Genomic DNA, 17998 nt, shown 5'->3' on the forward strand with positions numbered 1-17998 from the left:
TTTCATGTTTATCCTTCCTGTGGGAAGACCAGAAATACCTGAAGTGTGGTTTAGTCAGTGTCAGATAACAAGGAGCAGATAGCTAGGCTGTATTGGAATGTGGATCCCGCTACCAAGAAGCAACCAGCCAAGAAGCTGAGCTGCTGAGTTTTCATGAAACCTCTGGCTTAGTTGGACTTTTTTTAATAACTCTGATTTCCTGTAACTTGTTTTGTGTAAATATTTACCCAAAGTTGCACTTAAGGTCTACATTTAATGTTGACCACTATATATGTAGTCGACTATGCCCCCTTAAGTACTGGTCTTCAGTACCTTCCAAATCTCAGTTCTGTTGACCTAAACTCATCTTTATAGTGATCCCAAGATAAAATTAAAGGTGTACAGAAACTAATGCCCAGGCCAGTCAAGCTAACTAAGTCACACTGTGATACATGACTGAGGACAAGACTTGAGTCCATACTTCAATGGTGTCAAGGCACTAATCTTGCTACTATCACTTGTCAGGATTCAGGATAAGTCCTCTTAATTACCTATTGTCTGCTCTTCCTGTGGCTCTCTTTCCTCCAAAAGACTGACAAAAAAAAATGTGATTCTTCTGATGGCAGGTATATACAAATACCATTTCTTATGTTAATGTGTCATTACAAATAATTCTTTTACTGATAGAACAGTGGTTCATAATTATGCTTGAGCAAAGCTCTGGATTCTTCTTAGATTAGTGCATATAAAAACACTTGACATTTAAAGTATTCATAGAGACTACCTTAAGAGGACAAGGGTTGAGGGAATTTTCTTTGTATGTTAAGTTGTGCTGTAAGAGCCATTTTAGGGGCTGGAGAGATGGTTCAGTAGTTAGAGTACGAGCTGCTTTTCCAGAGGACCTGGGTTCAGTTCCCAGCACCCACATGGCAGCTCACAGCTGTCTATAACTCCAGTTCTAGGGGATCTGACACACTCATAGACACACATGCAGGCAAAACACCAACCAGTGCATGTGAAATTTTTTTAAAAAAGGTCAATTGTAGGTCTGGGGATCAGGCCTCATTGATAAGAGTGCTTAGCTGGCATGCCTGAGGCTCTGAGCTCATTCCCTAGCACTACAGCAGTCCATGCTACAGATTCTAAAAACTATGCTGGAGACTCAGAGAAATTCAAGGTTCTCTTGAGCTACATAGGGAGTTTTAGGTAAGGTTGGGCTAGAAATCTTGTGTCAAAAAAAAAAAAATGTCATCTAAATCCTACTTTAAAATTGAATGATTGACATTGCTGGTTATACTAATATTTTGCGGGTCATCTAGTTGTTATCAAAACAGATCCATATAAACCAAAACTAGTTAATTGTGTTAGCCGTATGCTATAGGAAGTTAAATATGGGCCACCTCTAGTGATAGTGAGGTAACTCGGCTTGGCTTTGATCTTAGTCGCAGGGTTACACGCATCTACTTAAGTCCTGTGCACATGCTTGCATACATAGATAACACTGCTTCCCTTACGCAGTTGTTCTTAGTAACTATATAACTTAGTCACTCTTAAATGTAAGAGGAAAGTTTTATTAGCCATAGCATGTTCATCCATTTATTCAAAAACAGATAGCAATTACTAACCTTTGTACTTAGCTGTTGGAACTGAAAGATACCTACGAATGAGCTAGTAAAGTCGTCTCCCTATGTATATGGGCCTAATAGAACTGTGAGGAATATTGGGAATGAAGTATTTGGTTCTTAGGTGTAGAGTATACAATACTATATTTGAAGTGGGCCCTAAAAGGTAGGGATTTGAACAGAGTTAAACAGAGACAATAACCTGAGGCTCTTTGTGATCAGGGTTGACATGGTCAGGGAACTGGGATTGACCTTGGACTGCATGAAAATTCTCAGGTTTTGGCATTTGGGGTGAGAGATAAGGAAGTAAGAGTATGAAATCAGTCCTTTAAGGGGCAAGCGTTGGAGGGTTACTAGTGTTCTGTATTGCCAGAAGCCTCATATTTGACCAGAAACATGCAGGCTTAGGAACTAGGAAAATTAGGGTTTTTAAGTAACCAACTGAGTTGCCCTAGTCTGCCCATATTTAACAAAGGATTCAAGATAATGTAGGCAGAATATGCTGCCATGATGGCCTCAGTGAGCGAGGATGTGCCTACCCCTGCCGACTTGACATGCCAGGGTGGAGGGATACTCACAGGGGCTTCCCCTTCTCAGAGGAGAAGGGGAGAGGGAGTAGGGGAAGAGCTGCGGGAGAGGGACTGGGAGGAGAGGAGGAGATGAATATATTGGGGTGTAAAGTGGATTCATTGGTGTTTTCAGTATGCTGTGCTAGACCTTTTTATTATGAAAGAAACGTTTTATTAGAATTACAGTTGAAGGCTTCATGCAGCACAATTAAACTTTATTGGTTATTGAGAACTGCTTGTTGAAGAATCTTTGAATTTTTGCTCTTTTAGAGGAAACATGGAGAAAGCCATTGACATGTTCAACAAAGCTATCAACTTGGCCAAGTCGGAAATGGAGATGGCTCATCTGTATTCACTTTGTGATGCTGCCCATGCCCAGACAGAAGTAGCAAAGAAATACGGATTAAAACCACCGACATTATAAACACAGGGGAAACAGACTGACTCTTTTCAAAGAAGTTTACCCCCTCTTCAACTGAACCCTGAAGACATTGTCATAAATTGTTGAACGGTGGAACTTAGTAGTCCCTTTGTGATGTTGTCATTCATTACATCTGTTTCATGTTTAGGTGTAGTGGGCGTGGCTGTTGAAGGAAGTTTGCAGTCTTGCAGCTTTTATTCCCTGTGCAACAAAAGCTTAGAACCTGTTAAAGGGATATTAAAACAAGTTGTAGAATACAAACAGTAATTGGCCATGCAAATAAAAACTTTGATTTGTTGATTTGTTTTATTTTTAATATTGGGGTGGGGATTATGTTTGAATGATTTTGTTTTTATAGCTGTTTGTATAATATGTGAGTATTTTATAGTATGTTAGTCTTTAACATAGTAAGTGCTGTAAAATATACTTCTTTTGTATTCAATTAATCCTTTTTAATTTTTTTTGAAGGATGAAAAGCTTCAATGTGGATTTCAGTAAAATTGAAAGACGTTAAGCTATTGTCAGCATGCACAGTGCCTCTGATTCTGTAGAACTTTAGTAAATTATGTAGAAGCAAAATATTCTCATTGATACTTGTACAGGAAGACTTAATGAGGGACTGAACAAGGAAGGTAAGATGAACAAGACATGTATATACTTGCCCGTGCCTATTCCATAGTAAGTACTATTTAATAGTATGCTTTTAAATGAAAGTGGGTGTATGTGAACAACCCACGTACAGGTGGAGTACATGTGATGATATATAGGAATATTTAATTAGCTTCAATTTTCTAGTGACAGAAATTTGGTAAAGGTTCTAAAGGATGTCAGTCCTGAAGCCAGGGCATACTTGTTTGAAATGGAAACCTCAGTGATGTAGCTGTGGCTTAACTTAGGGATTTGAGCCAGTATTTCCAGAGCTGTCCAATACATAGAGTACTTCTGTATTGAGGTGACCTTTACCTCCAAGGACGGATGGCTCACATCCACATCTCCAGGGATGCTGACAGCTGACTTTACTCTGGTTCTGTTCATTTTGATCTGTACCTCATCCTCTTTTGAATCTCTAAGCTGTTTCTCTTCCTCACTTTCACAGCCTATCCTTTTACTTACTTATATGCTGGAGTTTTCTGGTTGGGGAGGGATGTGTTCTTACTGAGTCTGTTTCCAAGATCCAAAACAGGTTGAGGTTTATTTAAGTAAAATGGTTTTTTTTTAAAAACAAGCCTGTTAAGACTTATAATTATAGTTTACATTGTTGAGAGTAAAGGAGCATTTTACACTCTTATTTAAAAGGGTGCTTTATCCCACTGAAACCAAAATGATTTTGTCTACAGATGCTGTCTTTTTAGAAAATATTAGAAATGACTCCTCTTATAAAGTCAGTTTTTGGACGATGCTGGTTAGCCTATGGCTGATATCAATAGGAACAGTTAATGTAATTTAAGGTGACTGGGATAATGGAAAGTTGGAGAGATCTTCATTTTGTTGTGAAATAATTCTCCAATGATGATAACCTTAAATACAGAAATGTCCTACATCTCTGAATGTGACCTCTTCACTTAAAAGTTTTTTATTTGCATGGCTGTATTTACATTAATAGGGACATCTTCTACTCTGCTCCCTTCTTTCTTGGGGTTGGGTAGGAAACACTGAAGCATGTGCCGTTCAATACTGTCATTCCAGATACTCAAAAATGTTTTGCTTGTTGTGAACATGTTTGAAACTGCACTGAAAGCTGCATCTGTCTGTATCTTTACTTTTGTAAATGGCTTCACATGTAAATTCACAAAATAAATACTACATTCAAGCTTTTCTATCCATTTTTGAAACAGAAAGATAGGAAATTTGTTTTTTTAACTGAAACCCTCTTCAGTCAGTTTCTTGTTGATTCAAACTAACTTTGAAGATAGATATATACAAGGTTTTATTGGTGTGGTCATGAAATTTCATTCTTTATCTGTGTCTTAGACTCAGCCTAGAAAGCCATCTGTCAGATGTTATGATGGGGCTAAGTTCTTCGTGCTGATTCCACAAGGTAGTTTAATCATAGTCTCAACATGGAGAGAACTTGAGAACGTAAGTAAGCTAAAGCCATAAACATCAGAGGAAAAGGACAACTTCAAAAGGAAATAAGGGAGAGCTGGAGAGGTTTGGTTCCCAGGACTTCGTGTGGCAACTCACAAGCTGCCTGTAGGTCCAGTTCCAGGTGATCAGACACCTTCTGCCTCCTCAGGCAACACACACACACACACACACACACACACACACACACACACACACACACACACACGGGCAAAATAACTAAACATAAACAATCATTTTAAAGGAATAAGTTGACCTTTGTGAAAATACAGTTTGCTCTTCAAATAATACTTTTTTAAAAAATAAAAATTAGTTGGCATGATGGAACAAGCCTGTAATCTCAGTACTTAGGTGACAGAGATGGTGGAGTCACACAGCAAGATAGAAAATGATGAAATACTAAGAGAATAAATGAAGTTGCAGCTGTGGTAAGGAGAATGTTTAGCATTGAGATCTGGGCTTAATCCCCAGTGTGAGCTCTGGTAAACGTCATTTTCCCCCTTTAGAGCAGGAGACTGACAAAAAATGTACATCAAAATTATAAACAACTTATCATTTGAGGATAAAGCCATAAAAATATAGGCAAAAATTATCAACTGACATTTTACCAAAGATACACGTGAAAAGATTAGTATGAGTGATTGATCAGTTTTTAATTTTTTATTGTGTGAAGTGTACATGTGGAGGGCAACTTTATAGAATTGGTCCCTTCCATCATAGGTTTTAAAGATTGAACTCAGGTTGTCAGACCTACAAAGCAAAAAAGGCCTGCTCTTACCCTCTGAGCCATTTTTACCAGCCCAAGAAATACTAAATTTACTGAGAAGAACCTGGTTATGGCATTGTGCCTATAATCCCAGCACAACGACTAGAACTCATACAGTTGTTGGCAGCACTGTAAAATGGTATGATCACTTTGGAAGCAATTTGATAGTGAAGTAGATATGTGAGCCCACAACTCTATTGCTCCAGACATGAAAAGATTGTTTCTAACTCCTTCATTCTAAAGGCAGAAAGAACACAAATTTCCATCAACAAGTAATACATCACTGATACACAGGTTAAGATAAACATCCAATAAAAGTACTAGGTTATAATTCACTTTTTACATAATTCTAGAAAACTCAAAGCTCTCTATGTTGATAAATTAGGGACTGAAGAGATGGCCCAGTGCTTAAGAGTGCTTATTGTTCTGGGAGAGAACCTAAGTTCAGTTCCTATCACCCACATTGGACAGCTTATGAATACCTCTAACTGCAGCCCTGGGGTATTTCTTCTGACCTCAGCACCTGCCCATACCCACACATACAGACAAAATAATCCAAAATGCTTATAAAGAAACTTCTGGTGGCAGTACATATATTCACTTTCTTGATTGGTATTTCACAGATGTGTGTGTGACAAATCTTACTAAATGGTATACTTCATTTTTATTTAGTCACTGGATTTTTCTCTCCTCTGTAAGTAACCACAATAATAGCCTATATGCTTATATATTGGGAAAGTTTTGATTTACCAGCCGTGTGCTAAAGCAATATTGTGTAGGTCACCGGTCCCAACTGCACATCTATTCCTGTTTACAAGTGGCACATTCAGCTCTATTGTTTTCTTTTTTTTTTTTTTTCTTTTTTTTGTGGACTTTTTGTTTCCTTTTGTCCTTATTGGTCTTTTGCTTGTTAATTTTGATTTTCATTTTATGGAGTTTTTGTTTGTTTTAGAAAGAAAAAGAACATAAATTTGGATGAATGGAGATGAATTGGGGAAGAAGAAAAACATCAAAATATATTGTATGAAAACAATTTTTAATAAAAGATTTTGAAAGTGTCATGTTGATGGGATATTAGCACCATGATAATTAGTGTTCTTGTTAAATGTACGTTTTCTCAGACAGATGGAACCAGCCCACCACACATGGAGACAATGTTTAGAGGCTTCGGTTTTTAATTGTTCAAAAGGATCTTGGGACTTAAATGCCTAGGAACCATCAGACTAATTAGTTAAAGAGCTAGAACATTGTTACCAAGCACATTTAAAGAAGAAACTTTTAATTAAAATAGGGGTCCTTGTGGCACAGATCATTGATAGAATTAACATGAAAGGGCTCTTGCCCCCCCCCCCAAAAAAAAGATTTAGTAGAGTTGATCATATGACAGAGCATCATCCTGTTTGTGACATTTTTGAAACAGATATCAAGGCTTCTTGGACTCCACTGTATAGAGGTCTGCTCGTTTCTGTTTTAAAATGGGAATTTGCTGCCGAATTTCAGCCAGCTTCTTCAGGTCTGCAAAAACAGGAACACACATGATTAATAATTTGCAACTACTTAACCAAGCAATTGAATTTTGTCCCCAGACCAAAGTCTCAGCAAGTGACCTAGGAACATTTGCCTTGTCTGGATGCTGGTGACCTGGAGTTGGTCCTGGGTCAGTTCAAACTAAACAAAACCTAGTGAGACTAAGCCCCAGAGCTCATCCTCAAAACCAGGATATCACCAGGTTAGAAGAGCAGGGCACAACGGAATCCTTCCAAGTGATCAGCCACAGACTGGCCTGAGAGCAGCTGGAACACCAGAAACCATAACCACAGCAGGGCAAAGCTTACCTATGTCTGAGTACAGGATTGTTTCCTCTGTGCCAGCTTTGGTTAGGACCTGCCCCCTGAAGAAAATCCAGAGAATGAATAGGGATTCACCAACCTCAAGTTCTCTATATTTTCCTCCTTGTATACCAGGCCAAAAAAAAGATTCTTAAGATCTAAAAAAAGTAGTATAAATTCTGGTTCTGTTATTTGTGTTAAGAACGTGTGGCACATCATGTGGAAATAAGAGTCCTGTGAGGCTTGGTCAGGAAAGTGGGATATGTTTAATAAACTGCACACTCCTAGAAAACCATAGCTCATTCATGATTATAAATATCTGGGAACAGCTACCAAGAGTCAACAGGAAAAAGCCCCTTCTAAGGAAGGTCTCCATCTGTTCCTCATGTGCTCCCAACTGCAACCACATCTAAGGGTAATGAGGCCAGGCCTATACAGGGTCCAGATCTACAAGAACCCTCTACCTGTGTGGCTGAGATCCCTGGCTCCCTATGCTTTTGAGTTTCAGATTGGAAGACAAGACTTTACCCAGTGTCTGAATAACAAGAGTGTGCTGACAGGAGCAACAGCCCTTCAAACGACCAGGTGAAGGCTATTCTGGAAAACTTTGCAGTAACCAGCCTTTTGGCACAGTGCAGGGCCTCAATAATATATCTATCTGGAGAAATGATTAATTTCCAAATGTGTCAAAACCATCTGGCACAATTAACTGACTGTACTTACCAGACAGCCACAGGCTCTCAGCAAGGATGAAATACCAATACCATTAATTTCATTTGATTGAATCCTAACTCCCACCCATCTGTCCTGGCAAATTCAAAGTTCTTTCTCTAATGTCACTCCCACCCAGACACCGACCACCCTAAAGTCATAGGCTGAAAGGCCTCAAAACCCTTCAGGGGAAAATAAAAGGAAGCGTGTATGTATAACACACACAATTACTCTGCAACAGCCACTCTAGGTAGCCACCAGGAGAACTGGCTGTAGAGCCTGTCACCAACAACTAGACAGGAATGTAACAGAATCCACCTAACCCAGTTTTCCAATGCCCATAAACCCTGGTGTGTGCAACTACTGAGAATCATACATACAGGGGACACTCCTTTCTGGGACCCTTTATTCTGAAATTGTAGAAATACTGTGTGTGTGTACACAAGTACCCTGGACCAAAGCCAACTTTTGAAGTCCAAAGTTCCAGCAAGGACATGTGCCTGATTGAGATTCTATATGTGCATGGAGTCAAATTACACATAGAGTTGCCAACCGTGTGATATGTCCATGGAGAAACGTGTGTGTGACTGGACAGATGGTCTGTGTTCTCAGTGGTAAAATGCTTGCCATTTCACAGGGGGACAGTCAGTTTCTTCTAATCCAGTGGTTCTCAGCTTTGCTGATGGTACGACCCTCGTGGTGTGGTGACCCCCACCACCATAACATTATGGTTTATGGTTGCTACCTCATCACTGAAATTTTGCTACGACTGAATCATGTGAATATATGATCTGCAGGATATCTGCTGTGGGGGGGGAGTTGTGACGCACAGCATGGGGAGCACTGCTTTAACCCATTCCCCCATCTCTAATCATTACACACGGAGTAACACTCTTGCCTTGCTTCTCATTCCTGCCCTTGTCACTCAGCCTAAATTTTAGCCAAATGCAAACTAAGAATTCTGAGATCTCTTCCTAAAACCAACTGCTTGCCCATGCTGCTGCCTTGTTTATTTGGTATGACTGCCAGCACTACCTAGACAAGCAAAGATGACAACAGTTGAGAGCTCAACTGCTTGATAAGCAAGCAGGATCGGCTTTCTTATCACGTGGGTCGCAAGTAAAAAGCGTCCCTTCTGCGTGTCAGGGTGTATGGATAAGGGGTAGGAGTTGCGGGAAAGTGGCCCTGTATCATCTTGCAACTTCCAGCTGCGCTCAGCCTAAGACGTGCTCACCAAGGATCCACAACAGTGCTGTGTCCCCAGGCCACATACGAGGCCTTGTCATCCCGAGCAGGAGAGGCCGTAGCCACATACACCTGATTATCAACAGCCCTGTAGTCAACAGAAAGCACATTGCACATTGCAGACCTTTATACAGTTCTTTAAAATTGAAAAAAAAAAAAAAAAAGGCAAACTACGAAAACACTAGAAGTAAACACAGGAAAAGGCTTCTGTACATCGGAATGAGCAAGAGTTTGGGGGAAAGCAGTGGAGTTGCCTCTAACAGTTCAAAATAGGCCATGTGGTCCAGAAATCCCACTAAAAGGTACAAGTCCAAAGGAAATGAAACAGCACATGGAAAGACATGTGAACCCAGCATTGGACTATCACAGGGAACAAGAAACGGAAACATCCTGTGTCTGTTAACTATTGAGATAAAACCCACGTACAATAGAGTGGCATTCGGCCACTGTAGAATGCCTTTAACCCCAGCATCTCTTGAGGGAACTGCTATGGCATCGGAGACAGTACCTAGCAGAGCTCTCTGCTCGGAGTCATCCTTTCTAAGTGCATCTGGGTGCCAGGGCAGGCAGGCAGGCAGGCAAGGAGCAGGGCTCCATCTAAGGCTGATAGATCTATCAGCTGAGATGCTTGGTTCCTTTCTTACCGGGCTCGCTGAAGCAGCTCCCAGTGGGCTGGTCCTGTGGTCAGATTGAAAGCTCCAGGATACACCAAGAGCTGGCAGCCTCCAGAGGGGAGAGAGAAAGTGCAACGGTGAGCATTCAGTTACTCCCTCCCTTATTCCTCATCCAATAGAGCAGAACTCAAACTCTTCCACACACAAAAAGAGGTCAGCCTAGTAAGATAGGCTCTGAATTTAAGTTTCTAGAGATATATGTATAAAACACAACCACAAGAAAAGTGCAATGGATGGCTGATGTCAAACGTCACTTTTAAAAAGAATGATGTTATCAAAATGTCACTTGGCCTCAGATGCTCAGCACCACATAGTGAAGAGATGTACACTGTGACTTTCCAACCAACTTGGGGCAGTACAGTTTCAGACACTCTTAAGCCCAGAATGCATGCACCTCATCTGCTAACCAGCTGTCAATCATCCATAGCACTTAGTTAAGTGTCAGTCATTTCGGTAGCTCAGTAAATACACTGGTATTTGCTGAATGGCATCAGAAGTTTGTAAATTCTCTCAATCCTCTGTCATACCAGTTCTCCGAGGGAACCACACCCTCTTAGAGAGTGAAAATGATTGTTCATGTGCTAAGGAGTAAAGTTAGAACCAGGACTTCTGAATTGTCTTATTCTTTTTTTTACAGGCAGTAAGTTGTCCAAACTAAAATATTACTGACTATATATGTGAGTGTTGAAACCCATGAGAGTACAGACCATTGCTGCATTTCTACCTGGCCCCATGTAACTCCAAATACAATGATATTTACCCTCAAAGGGTAAAGGGAATATTCCAGAACAAAGCTTTTACTACGGAGTGTGTGAGATCACACATACCCTCACCCCTGTAACCATATTATCCCTTGCTCAGCCAAAGTCTGTTTAGCGAGCTGCTGTGGAAGTACTGGATGCAGAGACATTAACACTGGATTTCCGACATTTTGAGGACATTTATTGTGTTTTGCTTTTTTGAGCAACTTTTGTTAGGGGCTATCTTCATGCCATAGACGCCACCCCAGAATCAAACCCCAAGCAGCTATGTAACCCATCTGTGGCCCTAACTCACCTCTTTGTGCATAGATTTGTGCAAGCTCCGCGAAGCGCATATCATAACAGATGCCCAGGCCCACTTTGCAGTAAGCTGTTTCCAAAAAGAACGATGCACAAATAAGTGAACCTCTGGCATAGAATGGGGGAGTAGAGCTGCTCTGATCCTAAAACCCTGACTAGAAAGAATTAACCCAGGACTCCTACAGAGACAAGGTGTAAGTTCAATCCTACTGGGACATCGTTCAAAGACAACACTGACAGCCTCAGGATAGCTTTGACAACTTCCTTCTGAACAATGTGCAATGTATTAATGTAATGAATTAAGTACAATGTGTCAATGATGGCCCACAGGAACACCTTGGATGCCATGGTCCAGAGGCTGTAACCCAATAGAAGAACTATGTCAAAATCCCAGGGTTCCCTTCTCCCCAGACTTTCTAGATCTCTGACTGCTTACTCTCCTCAATTCTGAACTTTTAATATGAATGTGTGAAAAACTTGGAGACAGACATAAAAGGGAGAATACCTGCCCCTCTTCTCTGGGATTCCTGTAAGAGGTGAACTTATCTGGTACGTACGTGTATCAAATGTGGAGAAACTATCGCCAGGGCTCAATGTTTTAGATTCTTGAAATACAATTTTCCCAGGGACATCAATGTCAAACAGATGGATCTGCATCACAAATAATTGATTTGGTTACCTCGGGCTTCAACAGCAGTAGTGGCAGATATCTCTTGATGGTCAGATATGGACATGCTCTAAGATTGACAGCACAAACATCATCCCCAGTTTTGGCCATATTGCACCTATAACTGGCTACATCCAACCTTATTGCTCTGTGTAGGATCTCAGGCAGAGCCTTAAGTAATTGGTGTCTTTATCTTGTTTTCAGTCTCTGAAGAAATAGGTTAACAATTTTGCCTATCCTTTCTACTACAGGAAAATGGGGAAATGATGTGGCTTTTACAACCCCTGTTGTCTCCAGATGTGAAAAATATTCAGGCGCATGGTAGACGCATTATGTTGTCCTTACTCACCCCAAATGCTAAGGAAGATTTCTCAGAATCAGGATCAAACTGACAAAACTGGCAAAAGAAGAAGAGGCGTTTGGGAAGCAGAGACAAGTATATCTCTGAGTCTGAGGTCCAACCAGTCTACCAGGATAGCCAGGACTACATAGAGCCCATATCAAAACAAACAAACAAACAAACAAAACCAACACTATCAACAAAGAATGCAAAAGGAATGTGCAGCATTTAGAAACAAGAAGTTGGCATGGTGGCACATGCCTGTAATTCCAACACTAAGGATGCTCTGAAAGGAAGACTGCCACAAGTTCCAGGCCAGTCTGGACTACTGGAGTTCAAAGTCAGCGCAGGCTACCCAGAAAGACCCTGACTCAAGACAAACACAAAATCCAGGTAAAATTTTGCAAAACAATTCCAAATGATATTTATTTCCTTCCCTTCCTTCTTTCCTCCCTCTTCCTTCCCTTCCTTCCTTCCTTCCTTCCTTCCTTCCTTCCTTCCTTCCTTCCTTCCTTCCTTCCTTCCTTTTCCTTTTTCAAGACAAGGTTTCTCTCTGTAGTCCTGGCTCTCCTGGAAACCACATAGTAGACCAGGCTGGTCCCTAACTCAAGAGATCTACCTGCCTCTGCCTCCCAAGTGTTGGGATTAAAGGTATGCACCACCAAATGCCTAGCTAAAGTAAGATTTTTGTTTCAAGCACAACAAATGTGATTTGATATCAGAAGATTAAGCAATGTAACTTAATCACATTAGCAAAGAAAATGTCATAGGATCTCAAGGACATATGCTGATAGTAATGCATGCTGTGCGTGAGGGGGAGGGGCAACAACAGTGACTAAAACTAGGCCCTGCCCATGCGATGAAAGCAGTCTACCACTGAGCTTCATCTCAAGCCTGTACCCGGGAAACTTATACAACCAACCATGGTTTTCTTTGGTTTTTTTTTTTTTTTTTTTTTTTTGGTTTTTCGAGACAAGGTTTCTCTGTGTAGTCCTGGCTGTCCTGGAACTCGCTCTGTAGACCAGGCGGGCCTTGACTCAGAAATCCTCCTGCCTCTGCCTCCCAAGTGCTGGGATTAAAGGCGTGTGCCACCACGCCAGGCCAACCATGGTTTTCAAAACAAAGTGGAAACACTCTCTAGGAAGGGAATGCTTTTCATCTAGTAGTCATACTAAGCATTTCTGAAACGCCATATTTATGAGTAAATTAGTGAGTGTGTTCCTTCTGAGACTGGAAACGACACAAGGACACATTCTTCTTTCTGTTTTGATTTTTAAGACAGGGTTTCTCTCTGTAGTCCTGGCTGGGACTCACTCTGTGGACCAGGCTAGCCTCAAATGAAGAGGCATGTGCTACGACTGCCCACCTAAGAGCACCTAAGATTTAATGGTATGTCTGAGATCCTACACAGAGCAACAAGTTCAACAAGGTTGAGCCATGCAGAACCAATGCTTAAAGATTAATTACATCTCTATCCTTGCAAGAAACAGAAACTGGAAGGCGATGAGATCTGCATGACTTACCTTCCTGTGCTTTACCAGTAAACTTCCATCAGGCCCAAACACAGAGCAGGTATTATACAGTTTCCCAGCATCCTCTTCAGGAATGGAGCCTTCCATTGAAGAAATACACAGTCACACAAAACAGTAACAAAAAGGAATGAGCCAATAACTTTGTGAGAGTAGGTTAAAGGCCTGGCAAACGATCATTTGGGCCCAATAATAACATTTATTCTAAGCATTCTTTTTCCCCCCTTAAATATATCTTACAGTGATTAAGCTCCAAATTATTGATGAAATATAACTAGTCCAGATGTCAGAGAAAGGTTTAAAAAATAACCAAAATGCCCTTGAAATGCAGTCATGACATTGAGCAGCAGTTAATATGTAACTTCCAAGCAAAATCAGGAATTCCTCATTGCTCAAATCCATCAAGTCTTACAACAAAACTGAATCCCACGGACCCTTGTTGAGAAATGTTAAGACACAAACTTGCATTTTTTAAACTTAGTATATCTTGAAGTGTATTCCAAACTGACCTTGAATTTATAATCCTCCTGCCTCAGCTTTCCTAAGTGCTGGGATCATAGGTGTATGCCACTACCCCTGGCAACCTCATTCTTTCCAAGGGCTAAACTGTTTAAATCTAACAGAAGTCATCCTAGCCTTTTTAATATTTAGGTGTTACACCACGTGCAAGAAGTCACCTCCAATGAGATATATGCTGCTCTCCTTTGCTACTTCAGAAAGCTTCTGGGTGGACTCCCCAGGGATCTTCTCGGCATAGTCAGGAAAGTAGTTTGTTCCATATGGAGAATTGAAGCACTCCTAGAGCCATGTTAGAGAAGGAAAAGGGGAAACCAGCCAAACCATTTAAAGATCTGCAGAAAGCAGAAACACAGCACTGCCCATTCTGCTTGGAGTGGATAAAACACCAGTAGGAAAAGACCCAGCTAAAGCTAAAAACGTTCAATCGAAGGCAGACAGGCAACCAGCCCAGGTGAGGATAGGGGGACTGGTAACCTGGCAGAAGGCTAGACCTGGAGCCTGTGGAATTACCAGTTCTTGGACATCCAGGTCCATCACAAATCATGTTTACTCTGTGATTTTTGAATCCTGAGGTGAAGTCTGGAGCTCAAAATTATACCACTAATTATGTAAAGCAATAAAAGTTATGCATTAAAAAGTTCTTAAAGCCACAGAAGTTAAACTGTTTTATTAGCTGCAAATAAGCTGTTTCTAACTCCATTCTGACATTTTTATGACATCTTTATGATGTCTCTCATGGATAGGAAAAGTGGCTGAGGATGAAACAAAGACAGGGCTGGGACACAGACACCAAAAATGACAAAGACACTAATACATGCATACAATACACGTCTGCCTTCTGCAGTCCTTTGACATGTCAGAAAACAACAGGTAAACATTTACCGGATTTCAATTTAAATTCACTCATTTTGCATTTAACATCAGTGTCTACGTACCAGGCATTATGCTAAAAATGACCAGCATGTCAAGAGTCAGCAAGCTAAGCAAGCGCACACACATAACTCAAAGCACTTTCCCTCCTAGACTTTTACTTCATCTCAACCACATAAACTAACAAGAGACCATGGTTAGGTGCCAAGTACAGGTGAGTCCTGTAACTGATGCACAGAGAACATCAGGTTTGTTCTATATAGTAAGTTCCAGGCAGCCATGGCTACACAGTGATCTAAAAAGGAAGACTGGATTGTGCTGGGAGATGTCTCAACCAGTAAAGTACTTGTCCCAAAAGCATGAGGACATGAGTTAGATGTCCAGCACACATGTAAAATAAGCCTGGCGTGAGGAGATGCACTCATAACTCCAACACCAGGGGAGGAGTGAGGAGAGGCTCTCCGAGGCTTGCCGGCTAGCCAGTCCAGCTTACCTGTGAGTCCCAAGTCCCAGTGAGAGACCTCACCTCAAAAACAGAGTGGTCAGACAGTGGGAGCACAGGGCTTTAGTCCCAGCACTTGGAGGCAGAAGCAGGTGGATCTCTGAGTTCGAGTCCACCCTGGGCTACAGAGCAAGTGACAGGACAACCAGGGCTACACAGAGAAAGCCTGCCTTGAAACAACAAAATAAGACTGCTCCTGTGGAACTGACCTCTGGCTCCTCAGAGTGTTCCCTTTGCTAACTGATCCCTGGTCATTCAGGAACTCCGAGGCTGTACTTACCAATATGATACAACCTTCAACTCAAACCTCAAGACAATTTTTCAAAAACTGAACAGTGCTAAAGCAATGTGGTCTGACCTAAAACACGACAATAAAAAGCCTGACTTAGGTAAAGTGCCAAGTAATTGTACAGGCCCTGAGTGAGTCTTTAAGGAAGCCCCCCCCCCACCGCCCCCATGGATTTCTTACTGCTCATCTTTAAGGAAGCCCCCCATGGATTTCTTACTGCTCATCTGTAAGGAAGCCCCCGCCCCATGGATTTCTTACTGCTCGTCTGAACAGGGGAGGTGATCTTGTTCAAAACTTGTAACCATGTTTGACATCTTATGATAAAGGTCGCTACTAGTCTTTGTGAAAGATGAGCCAAATACGAAACAATATTAGGGTTCCAAAAGGCATTGCTGGGGGTGGGACACAAGAGGACCACTGCCAGCACGCAGTACTGTGGTGGATCCACAGCTCCTGAACAAAGGGCAGGCTGCCCTGATACTTACAGGCAGAGAAACTATGTTGGCACCTTGCTTTGCTGCCTCCCGCACTAGGCTACAAGCCCGGGTAAGGTTATCTGATTTAATGGAAGAAACATGAAGCTGTATGAGGGCCAGGCGGAAAGCTGGGGAGAAAGAAAAAAAAAAAAAAAAGTCGTCAGATCTGCCCACTAAGTTCACCCAGGACCAGGATTCTCAAACAGGATATCAGGCAGTGTTTGAACATGGTTTTTGATTGTCCCAACTACTGGCAATCTAAAGGGTTATATCGACAACACTGACAAAACCTGGCTTGTGAAGAAGGCCGAAGCTCTCCTTAAAAGTATAAAAACTATGATCGCTCATTCCTTGGTTTATCCTAAATATAAGGAAAAAACGACATTTAGCCCCTAACGCCTTTAATTGAATAGTGCCAGGATCTGGATAAAAACAAATGAAACCAAAACCTGGCATTGTTTTCAGGTTAACAGACCTTGAGCTGTGTCACCAGAGTATCACAGAAACTCACTAATATCTCCCCTAACCCTAAGAAGTTAGATTATCTCTGCTCCTGAGATAGAGGTAGATAGCCACCCAATAGATAAGGTCCCGACCCAGGTTAGGGGCCGGTGCAAAGCGCCCTCTGCAGGCTTACGGAGGAAAACGCCTCCACTGGGGTCCTCCGTGTGCAAGACTTGTTGCTTCCCCTTCTCAGGAAAGCTATTAATGACTTTGAAGATGAACAAGTCGGGGCGGAGGGCACGAAAACACCTCGAGTGACGGGCCTATTACGGGAACAACATTTACATGAATATGCCAGGTCACTGCCCCTATACACTTTTACAGACGAGGAACTGCGGAGTGAGGTGTGATTATCCACCGCTTTGTGAGGCGAGGAAGTCAGAGCCACGAGTTGGACACCACCACCCAACCCGCAAGCTGACCAGCTCCGACAGCACAGGATGCCCCGCGCGGAGGCCTGTGTTCGCGCAGCCAGCCGCCCCTGGGCTTCCCCGAGCCGCGGGGATCCGGGGTACGCAAGGACCTAGCCGGCTCATCTGCACCGCCGCACGGAGGACCCCGCTCCCGCTGGGAGCTGGACAACCAGACCACGAGCCACTTACTAGACATGGCTCTTCCACGGAGCACCACAGGCCACAGGGACTACTGCCAATCTGCTCCGCAGAGTGCAGAAGGCGGGGCCGAGCCGCGCACGCAGAAGGGGCGTGGTCAAGGGCTGGGTCGAGGGGCGGAGCCTCGATGAGCTTTGAGGATTTTATTGTTTTGTTTTGGGCTGTGCTGTAATGTTGGTGAGTAAGCCTCCGACTTTGAGCACATTCAGTACCAGTCTACATTCTTGCCTGGGCACCGTACTAAAAATGACTCACCCTTTGGGGTTGCATACACCAAGAAGTGGTAATTACAAATTCTTTACATAGGGCCTTCAAAAGCAAAGTCAAAAAAGAGAAGCCTATGTTATGGGGTGTGCCATAAATGGTCTGGGGTAGAAAGGCCCTACTTTGGCACAAAGGACATAAATTTCAAGTTGGATCATGGCAGTGGCCAGGGTAACGATGCTTTATGCTGACTGGCTTGAGGAAGTGCACCTGGTTGTTTTAGGCTAGCAGGACTTCAGAACCTTGCTCCTTAACTGGGCTGGAGAAAGAGATAGAGTTGATGCTAAGCAGTATTCTACGATTTGACCTTTGTATTTATTGTTTAACTTTTAGTCATTATCATTTATGTAAATATTTTTGTTTTGAGCTTTTCCGGTTTTCAGGAAGGGTCTCTTGTAGCCTAGGCTGCACTTTAACTTACTATGTAGTTAAGGCCCACCTTGACGTCTAATCCTCTTGCTCCCA

General features: G+C 42.1%; 2 protein-coding genes across 2 annotated transcripts in view; one reads left to right on the forward strand and one right to left on the reverse strand.

Moving 5' to 3' along the window:
• Tomm70 (translocase of outer mitochondrial membrane 70) overlaps window positions 1-4401 on the forward strand; it is a 33694-nt gene extending 29293 nt beyond the window's left edge. The window contains exon 12 of the mRNA XM_021184847.2: window positions 2441-4401. Within this exon, the coding sequence (XP_021040506.1) occupies window positions 2441-2594 (154 nt within the window). The 3' untranslated portion in view covers window positions 2595-4401. The remainder of the gene's footprint in view (window positions 1-2440) is intronic.
• Window positions 4402-6459: 2058 nt separating this feature from the next.
• Nit2 (nitrilase family member 2) lies at window positions 6460-17359 on the reverse strand. The gene is made up of 10 exons (XM_021185078.2): window positions 17261-17359; window positions 16164-16282; window positions 14176-14296; window positions 13493-13581; window positions 11520-11613; window positions 10958-11032; window positions 9872-9950; window positions 9217-9315; window positions 7278-7333; window positions 6460-6957 (listed from the first exon to the last, which is right to left on the reverse strand). The coding sequence occupies exons 1-10, from the start codon at window positions 17265-17267 to the stop codon at window positions 6866-6868; spliced, it is 831 nt and encodes a 276-aa protein (XP_021040737.1). The 5' UTR covers window positions 17268-17359; the 3' UTR covers window positions 6460-6865.
• Window positions 17360-17998: the final 639 nt, after the last annotated feature.

The sequence above is a fragment of the Mus caroli genome, chromosome 16, assembly GCF_900094665.2.
Source record: "Mus caroli chromosome 16, CAROLI_EIJ_v1.1, whole genome shotgun sequence".
In the NCBI taxonomy this organism is placed as follows: domain Eukaryota; kingdom Metazoa; phylum Chordata; class Mammalia; order Rodentia; family Muridae; genus Mus; species Mus caroli.

What these genes read in the sequence shown, in the direction of transcription:
- Nit2 (XM_021185078.2), bottom strand. An exon ending in ACAAATCTATGCACAAAGAG is followed by an intron (nt 9,951 to 10,957) that starts GTGAGTTAGGGC and finishes TCCCCTCTGGAG; the next exon opens with GCTGCCAGCTCTTGGTGTAT. An exon ending in AGCACTGTTGTGGATCCTTG is followed by an intron (nt 7,334 to 9,216) that starts GTGAGCACGTCT and finishes GATTTTCTTCAG; the next exon opens with GGGGCAGGTCCTAACCAAAG.